This window comes from Argiope bruennichi, chromosome X2 (assembly GCF_947563725.1).
Source record: "Argiope bruennichi chromosome X2, qqArgBrue1.1, whole genome shotgun sequence".
Classification (NCBI taxonomy): Eukaryota; Metazoa; Arthropoda; class Arachnida; order Araneae; family Araneidae; genus Argiope; species Argiope bruennichi.
In genome coordinates this window covers 1,356,269-1,366,717 of record NC_079163.1, presented here as the reverse complement: position 1 = coordinate 1,366,717, position 10,449 = coordinate 1,356,269, and the positions used below count along the sequence as shown (strand labels likewise).

Sequence of the window (10,449 nt, the reverse complement as noted above, 5' to 3'; positions counted from 1 at the left end):
TTGTGGTAACTTTCAAAGTGGGAAGGCAAGGCGAACAGGCGATCATTGATGATTTATCTAAAGATCATGAGCTTCCTGGGAAATCGAAATTAGTGAACTGGTGGTTGCAGCTGGGTGACTGGTCAATTTCTTTCATTATTATTTTAACTATAGATTGCTAATTTAATACTATCATTTTTGGTCATATACATATCTTCCCTGAATATCACGGCTTTCCAAATTATTATTATTTTTTTTAAATTTCGTATTTCCGTTAGTGTTTATTCCCTCTAATATTTACTTTGGTTTTATTTATACATTAATTTTTTAAAAGAAAAAGTAGAAGAAATTCCGTGAACCAGACTGAAGGGGAAACTGAGGTCAAAATTTTTTTTCCCGACCGCTTAGCATTATGATATACGTCGAAATAGATTTTGAGGCCCCTTCAGATCTCGAGGCACGAGGCGACCGCCTCACCGCCTGTGCGAAAACCGCCACTCCGAGAATCCCTAATTTGAAATGCAACAATTTGGAAATTATTGGGTCAGCATCTTAAAGAGGAATACAATGTTCATTGGGACCTGACCACTAACTATGACAGTGCCGTTAGTCATAATAGTTTTATTTCGTGGACAGTGGCGACTTGCAGAATAAGGGAGGGACAACACATTCTGCAATTATTTTCAAAGTTTTTTTCCCTTTATTTTTTCATGCTGTTTGGTTATTTTTTTCCGCTGAGAGTTCGATAAACAAACAAAAACAATAAATAAAACAAGCAAAGATGAAAATAAATTAAGAAAAAGGAGACACTTCAGGTAGGACTAGTCTCTAAACAGTCCTAGAAAGTGTGCGCTCAATGCGCAGAAGCGAAAAGCTAGAACAAAAGATTCCTGAAGAGTTTGACGCTAGCTTGGCTATTCTGGTCGAAGCTTAGTGTTTAGTGTATGACGTGATGCTCTTTTTCCTACTCAACCCTATAAGATAAGGCGCCATTTGCATTCTTGATTTGAATTTTTTTGCTTCTCGTTAGCTATTATTTTATTCTGATTTCATTTTCACGTTACTCTGAAGCAAGTTCACCTGTTTTTGCCATGAGTGACTTATCGAAAAAAGATGTGTGAATATTTTCTGAAAGACAATTAAGATAATTGCAATTTAAAATATTGGACTAGTTCGAGGTAACACTCCTTATGAAAATATTTTTTGCAACATTGCTCGTTTCTGAACTAAATAGCCACTTTTGTTTGAAAGGTGCAATTAAAAAGGAATTAATTGGATTTATATGTTCCCTAAACTAACGGATGATCTGTGCGTGGCAACTCTCAAAACGGTTACAATTAGACAATGTTCCACTTACACTATTTCATCTGTATGATGACGAATCAATTGAGAATTCCCTGGTAGGTGAACTGATTTTCAGGGACCTACTGAATTTAATCTTAGATCAATGGCCTTGACTTTTATTTATAGAGCAGCTTACCTTCAGCTGTTTATAATATAATTCTTACAGACCTAGTATATCTCTACTAACAAATTTATCATGATAAAAGTAATGATCTGGAACATGTGTGCAAAAGTATGATTCGTAGAATGCAATTATTTACCAGTATCAAAGGTGTATATTATGAAAAAAATTTGTAAATACCTCCATTATTGTATCATTTCACAATTTTCATAATGGTTACTTTTTGACTGAGAGTTTCTTAATGTTTCCCAAGTCGCATTTCATAAGTATAAAAAAAGTCAATACTTTTATTAGTTACTACTTTGTTCAAATATATCAAAATTTCTAAAACTTTATGCATATAATTTTAATTTGAAGCAGTCGATCATTAATAAAAAACAGTTAAATTTTTATAACAATTCAAGTTATCTGTGAAGAGTAAATAACAATAAAATATTATGAATTCTTTTATTTTTGTACATACATATCATTTTCAGATTCCTCAATCTCTCTTTTATCTTGCAACATCAATTTGAAAGAAATAACAAGGTAATTATAATAAATTGTAAAATTATTATAATATCCGTGCATACATAATACTTAAGTTTGGACACCTTTACAGTAACTTATGCAATACAAAAGCATAATCTGAGGCACTAAATCTCAAAAACACTTTTGAAAATATCACGTAAAAGTTAATTAGATTTAATATAGGTTTTCATTATTTATCTCAAAAAGTTCTATAATTCAAAACTAGTCTTGCTGATTGAATAATGTAATACTTAACCTATTTAGCACTGTGGCTTTTTTTTTAATTCTTTAAAAAAAGATTATTGCATTTATATGGCTCAATAATAATTAAATCAAAACGTAATATAATAGAAAAATACCAAACAATATTGATATTTTTCATTAATAATATTGTATAAAATAAGCATACATTATTAAAATTAATTATATGAATCTCATATGCTTTTATTTTTACCTTAACTTGCCTTAATATCACAAAGGTTTTTTTTTCCAGCACATCATTATAAGTATTCTATAGGTGGAAACATTTTTAAATTAATGCTACTGATTTAATTTCATGAATTATAAAGCAAATCTATACTTCAAATAAGGAAAAAGAAAATATCTTTGAATATTTGAGGTATGTCATTTCTCCTATAAACTATATGAATAATGCGGATAATCAATCATTTACACACATTTGCAGAGTTTATACATATTGAAAATTTTATAGTGATTGAATTTAGATAGTTTTACAAAAATGTTATAATTTATTTTTAATAAAAAAACAAGTATATGAATGAAATAAGAAGAAATTCTATTTTATTACATACAAATTATACACACAGTGGCGCAATGTCCTTTCCTATGTTACACTGCTTCAAATATATTTTATTTTTCTTAGTATGTATATTTCTCACATTGATTATCAAGTAAATAAAAACTTGTCCAAATACATTTAATCATGCTGTTTATGCATACAACCAACAATTATATATTTGAAATAAATTGCGATTTATTATTAGAAAATAATCAGAAATCTTGAAGTAAGAATTAAAACAATAAATTTCAAATAATTTCATTCGTTTCTTCCTGTAATATTGAAAATTAGAATAGTCAATTTTATAACATATTATAAGAAGCTGTTTTATTTAGAAACAGCGGACAATTTTTATATTCAGTCGTAACCAGCATGATTAATAAAAATTTTATATAATTTCCAACATCAATAACAGATCTAAAGTGCAAAAAGCAAGCTCTTTTAAACATACATTTCACTCTTATGAGATGATTTAGTTACATAATAATTAGATAATATAAAGGTTAATAAAATGCGACAGTACGATAATTTTACAATTCCTGAAAAATATCACAGATAAAGTCGCCTTTTCACATTTTTATATTATCTAAACTCACTTTTTAAATACCATGTTCCTTCTCCAGAAGTTCTAGAAAAATCACAAAGCTTATTTAAAAGGGCCTTAAATATAGCTGTCTGAGTAATAGGAACCTTTTCTTTAAAGGCCTCTATAAGCTCTTTTGTAGTTGCCTGACCACATATAGCACTTTCAAATGCAATGTAATTTCGAAGATCAGCAAGTAATTTATCATGGTCTGTAGTAAGTCGTGGAATACTCGGTATTGCTCCGAACGAATTTTCCCCATCATTATCGCTATTTGTACTAAAGGCAATTTTCCGACTTCTTATGGCTGAAAGTAAATCACTGGAGGAAACAGCTTCACTACTGGTATTATCTTTCTTGCCGTCAAATTTGAAACCTTTCTTAGTGTTCTTGGATGAGGTTTTACAGCTGCTAACAGATGAAGTCGGAATTTTCACAGGTAGCTTTTTCTTTTGACCAAATCTAGGTCTACAGAGAGAAATAAAGGATTTAGTTCATAGTATTAATAAAAGGAATATGTGTTAGATAGGGTAGAATAAAAACGGTATAATTTTTTTTTTCGATTTCCGATTTCTAACAGTTGTCTTAAAGATTCAGAAAAAAAAAATCAATGTTTTACAACAATTTTTTAAGGTGCCACAAGAAGCCTAAACATTTATAAATTTTGAAAAATTAATAAAATTTTAAGATTTTGGACATATTCCCTGAAAAATAATGCAATTAATAATGGAAAGTCTTACTTGATTGAAAGAAGAACACATACTTATGTTCTTTAAACATGCTACAGTAATTTAAATAAAAGAAAAAGAAACATGGGAAAATGTTATTATCTTATGCATTTACACATACTTTTAAAAAAACGTGTTTATAATGGGAATACATCCATGACATGGAAAGTTTCCAACATTTGAAAATGTTTGTTTTTCATTTTGTTGGTACAGAAAGAACAAACATTTTCACAACACAAACAATTTGCTTCCTTAATTGAATTTCTTCATATTCTTTTGAATCATAACTTTCAAATAAAATCTTCTTTTGAAAATGACACAAAGATAACTGAGTAGCTACTTTAGCTGACCTTCCATCGTCTTATGTGTAACATGGAAACTTGGGAAAGTCAATTAATGAATTCTCGACAACAGTTGATGTTTCACTAATAAATTACTTAAGGGACTTATTAAAAATATATTTTGTCATTGGGATTTCATTGTTATTCCATGGTTATTCCATGTGATAAAATCCTTAGCATCGTAGATGAGATGTGATCATTGGCATCAAAGTTGATTTGTGAAATTATAATACCACCTCTATTCTTTGTTCTTGTTTTTAAAAACCGATACAAACCAAATTAACTTATACGTTTGGGTTCCTAATCACAACGCATGGACAAAATAATGTTATCCGCAAAAACAAAAGATCCGTTTCTTAAATAAAGACAATTAATAAAAGGATCCATCATTCCTTTATGGTCAGAAGTTAAATAGCATGAGTATGAAATAAGCTCCCAGAGAGCTTAGAATCATTCATGTAGGAAGGCTTCAATTTAATGTTGAAACACACATATGCACAAAATTTTATAACCTACTTAGCCAAAGATTGAAGGGTGTTAGGGGGATTATCAGTTGTCTCATTTTTTCAAAGATAAACATGAACATTTTCCACAAGATGCACATTTCCATTCAATGCTTCTCATCTGTAATTATATCCCTTATATTTTCTAATGGAAGAAGATTCTCTTCTATAGGAAAAAGGTGCTACAGGAAATCAATGATAGTTTTCTAATTGCTTACCTAATTCACCTTTAAACGCATTTAGGGTCTTTAGTTTGCTCATATAATGAAAAAAAAAAAGTTATGTTAAAGCTAGCTCGTTATCATGAAATAAGCAAGCTCCATAATTTGTCTACCAATAAAGAAAAAACGCTATCATTCATTCCAGTATTTATAACGGTTCCCTCATACCCAATCGCGGTAAAATTCACTGATTGTTTACTATTTCGTAAAAAACTCAATTGTGCTCATTTGCTATTCTACAAACAAAATGTCTTCTTTGGTAATAACTATTTTGCAAAACAATCATCTGTTTTCAAATATTAAACCCCTACTGTCCATAATAAATTTTATCCAATTCTTTTATCTATTCTTATTTTCAAAACAATTACTTTACATTTGTCATTATTAATAATAAATCTAGGTATTACAAAGAAGCATTACAAAAGCAATATAGAATCTTTTGAGATGACCCTGGACAATTGCATATAGAGGGTGAAAGATAGCGGTTTAAAGTGTATTTAGGCTATTATACTGATGCTTCCTTTTATTTTATTGATACTTTCATTTAATGCTGAAGAGCCAGCTAAATTTAATAAGTACCGTTGCTTTTTAACAGCAACTGTGAGCTTTTCTGCCATCTCCTTTTGTTTTTCAGGTTTGTCATCAATCTTGAAGAACACAGTAAACATAGATATAACTGCCACATTTTGTGAATTTTCTTGAATAAATTTAAATTTCCTATGCATTTTTTTCACTTTTCATGCTTTTTTCAATAACAAAGGACTGGTGACAGCTTTGTGAATATTATTTATGCTTTTTCTTTTAAAAACCCTTGCTCTAAGAAAGGGACTTTATTTTCCACTTTGCAAATACATTGCATAAAGTTTAAATATTTGCAGTTAACAATATAAAATTTTAGACATTTAGCCTCTTAAAATTTATTAAGGTTTGAATTATGTTTTTCTGATCCTCTTTTATTTTTAGACCATAACAAATCTCTATACTTGGACATGATAAGTTTTTGTCATTTGTAAAATTCGAGTATTAAAAACTACAAAAATAGAAAATTGAAACCAAATTTTTTCAATTTTTGGAGTTAAAATATTATACAATATATTTGACTTACTGTTGGCTCCTACGATGAAACGTCTGATTTTAAATTATGTCATGTAAGACAAAATAATTTTATTACATTTTTACATGTAGGCAACATTTCTTCATTTAAATAATCATACTTCTCAAAGACAGGACACTCCACCATTTAATTAGTCTTAACTTATTTCGACAGGGCTATTTAGTACATTAATAATAAGGATATATAAACTCAAGAAATATACTGTATTGTTTAAATCGACTCTAAATTGATGTCTGTAAAAAAAAAAAAAAAAAAAAAAAAAAAAAAAAAAAACGTTTTTTTTTTCACTATTTAACTTCATCTTTCATTGTTCTAAAATATCTCTTGCCACACCAAATTCCACATGGGTCATCCTGCTCACACACGAATAACCATGTCTTGACACGAAAATGCAACATTTATTTATTTCGTCAGTTAAAAATATAACATAGCAATAATTCCATATTACATAAAACAGTATATTTTCTTTTTTATTCGTAGTGGGGTTTTTTTCACATTTTCTGCTTATAACTAATTTTATATCTACATCATAAATTTAATCCACCCACCCAAAAAAAACGTTAAATTACAATTAATAAAAATTAAATTTATTTTTCTTTAGGTCTTAACATTGCAAATAAGAAAGTAATAAAAAATGAAATAAAGCAAAACATTTCAAATTCATGAAATTTCTACGTTCTTGCAGCACACTTCAGGGTAGATTTCGATAACCATAAAGTTTTGTTTTAATCTTTTTTTACAACGAAAGGCAACTTTTTCATACGTTTTAAAAAAAGAAAGTTTTTCCTTCCACCTTAGTGCTAGAACATATGTAATAATGAAATTTCAAAATAAAACAAAGATATATGCAGAACAAATGTTACATGAGCATGTAAGTTTTTCATTCATATTATTCTTAAATCAGGTTGAGCTATTATTTATTATGAAAGTTGAATGTTTCAAATTTTACATTTTCAAGCAGAAATCAAATCTATTAATAACAAAAATAATGAAAGGAAGATTCTCATCGTATTTTTCCCCCTCAAATGTTGGTGCTGAATATTGACATTCAGATGTACATGATTCTTAAAACATCCTCCCCCTCTCCCCCCCCCGTCAGTAATATCAAGTAAGGACATAAAACTAAATAGAATTAAAGCCTCAATCAAGTAATAATCAATTTTAAAGATGATTTTAAATTAAAATTAAATGAAAAATTATTTATCGAAATTACTGTTAAGATTACAGTTCAAATCTGAAAGAAACAGAAAAGTAAGATAACAAACAAGTAAATATTTAACAATGAAATAATCCTAGATTATCTTAAAATAATACATGCTGTACTTACTTGAATCCTCCATGTTGACCAGTCCATGTTGGAATGCCTTCCGAGGCTTGAGCACACATTCGTCTTGATTCTTTTAGGGCTTTGATAGCTTCTGTGGCTACTCGATTTGCTTCTCCTTCAACAATAGAATAATCAGGAGTTGATGATTCAACAATAACATCGTGCTTCAAAGCAGTATGAACGCCTATTTCAATAATATGATTAATGAATTGTGAGAGCAAATTAAAATCTCCGAGGAAAGACATAATTTAAGCTAAGCATTTCTAGAGAGCTGCATTTCGGTAAGAATTAAATTTGTAGTCTTGAAAGATATTTTTAAATAACTATTTTAAAAAAATGCGTCACTCTCTGAAACAAAATATATATATAAAGAATGATATATAGTCAAAGTAATATGTTTATGAAGCATTATCTATATGTTTATGAAGCAGTAGTTTATTCCCCCAATCCATAATAATAATAATAATAAATAATGGAACACATTTCGCAATCTTTTTATTCATCACATGGTTCTTTTATATTGAAAATGTATAAAAACATACACACACAACTATTATTTTTCGCTTAAGTCTTGTTGAGAAACACATTCGTTTATTTTATAAAAACGACTTGCATAACAATGGATATTGGCCAAATGCAAACATTATACCTTCCCTCTGACTTACAGCAATACACATTTTGTAAACAGCAGAGGTACAAGGCAAACAGCAGAGGGTTTCTAACAGGTCGTCGGCTCACAGTTCGTTCAGAGACGTTCGCAGTTGCTCCTTCATTAAGATTCCCCGGTATTTGACGTACTGTTGCTCTTCTGTCGGAGTGGTCAACTCTGGTAAGTCTCTTTTCAACTCAAGTATTCATTAGCTTGTGACGACCACACGCCTGACGTTGAGACCCGGTTTTCTGCTTGGTAGTCCACTCTTTAACTGCTGCTTTCGAACACTTCACAAGAGCAACCATTTTGCTGATACTTCCGGCGCTTCGAGCGCCTAGAATCATCTCGCGTTCAAACTCAGTTAAGTCACGTTTTTTGCCCATATCTCCGCGCACAACACAGTGCAATTGATGATTCGCTTGCCTTGCATTCCCTTTTTGTAGCTACCTCGCCCTCAAGCGGCAACACTGTGACGCAATAGCTCATTTTGCAAAAAACTGTCAGGTGGTCGATAATAATTTGGCCACTCAGTATATAAATATACTGCGTTCGTTGGGAAGGCAGAGGGGTGCTAACTGCATCCGTAACTGTTCACATCGTAAATGGTAATGCCAAACTGCTACTCGCACACATTAGAGTTATAGTTATGGTCGTATTTAGATTCGGTGGAATTGCATTCGAAGTTCTCACTACGACTTCCATGAACCGAACGAACAGAAGCCTTAAGAACAACATGTGATAAAACACGAAGGAGGTATAATGATACATCTGGATGCTTTCTTTGCAAATGATTTTTAAATTCGTTGATGATGACTCGTAAACGAATTTGTTTTGGCAAATCTTATACAGTGTAAATTCTGTCTTTAAAAGTAAAAACAATTTACACAAAGTGTGTCTTTTTATAATCATTTTTCTACTTATATAATTTTTATAACTATTTGTCCACTTAATAAACATTTTTCCACTTTTATAACCACTTTTGGGGAAGAATATTAGCTTACAATAACTTCGAGGGAGAAAAGTATTTAACCACCAGAACACGTACCTAAAAATGAAGATGGGGAGTTCATATTCAAGATTCTAATTGTTTTTTAATAAAATACATTTTTATCCTAAATATACAATTAAATATAAACACATGGGAAACCTAATGTTTAAGTAGTCCATTTTTCACAAGAGCAATTTTCATATCTTACATAAAACAGTAAGTTTGTACATTTATTTACAAAATATTTTCTCCAACCTTCTTAAGAAACAACAATAACATCTTTGCATCTTTCCCGCATTCTATATTGTTCGAGTTTGAACTACACTAAATTTCTGTTGTGCACGCGCGCTTATTCGCTTCATATTCGAAATACATCTGAATTCCTGCTCGTTGTTGAAATTCTTATAAAAATTATTTTAGGTAGAGGACAATGCTAAAAAGTCGATTTTTGGCAAAAACATCGAATATTTTTTTAATTCTGGATTTCTAAAAACTTTCTTTTATAAAACTTTTTGAATTTAGTTTCTGCATTCATTTTATATAATTTCCATGATAAGAGATAATTTCTATGATAATGACACAGCACTCTGGTGCAATCCGTGTTCCTATTGATATAATCTAGAATGAAATATAACTATATTTTTTCCAAAATTAGATCTCAGTGCAAGTAAATCTCAAGAGTCTTATCAAAAATAGAATAAACATTGACAATCTTTTGATGGTGAGTAAAAGAATATGATAACATTTTTTTACCATTATCTTTGGAAATTTTTAACAATGAAACAAAGGGTCAATATCTGTATAAAAAAAGCTAAATAATACTTAATTTCCTTTTATTAAATGTAAAAATTAATTATTATATGTAATTTTCAAGCTAAATTAGAGAAATTGTGTAGGATTAATTAGGAAAATTAATCCTACACAATCCTACAGGGGACAATTCTACACAATTTCCTAAATTAGGAAATTGTGTAGAATTGTCCCTGTAGGATTTGTTTTGCCCCCCCCCCATCGGGAAACCTCTGACTGCGCCTCTGTGAAAAATATAAAAGACATTTGTGAATCTTGACCTAAGGAAACTTTTGAGAAACCATACAATCTTGAGTGTGATTGAATTTTGATTGGCTCAACAGCACCAAAAGATATTAACGCCAGAACACATATTTAAAGAACAGTTGCAGAAACCACATCAGAGAGCAACTTACGAATAAAATTCTCATAAATAAAACTATCCGAAAA

The 10,449-nt window shown here is 29.9% G+C and overlaps 1 protein-coding gene across 2 annotated transcripts in view; it reads right to left on the bottom strand.

Annotated features, from left to right (window-relative positions):
- Positions 1–1,877: 1,877 nt before the first annotated feature.
- LOC129960511 (DNA excision repair protein ERCC-6-like) overlaps positions 1,878–10,449 on the bottom strand; it is a 193,959-nt gene continuing 185,387 nt past the window's right edge. For both annotated transcript variants that reach the window (XM_056073988.1, XM_056073987.1), the window contains 2 exons: positions 7,571–7,754; positions 1,878–3,804 (listed from right to left, as the gene is read on the bottom strand). In XM_056073988.1, the coding sequence (XP_055929963.1) occupies positions 3,336–3,804; positions 7,571–7,754 (653 nt within the window). In that variant the 3' untranslated portion in view covers positions 1,878–3,335. The remainder of the gene's footprint in view (positions 3,805–7,570; positions 7,755–10,449) is intronic.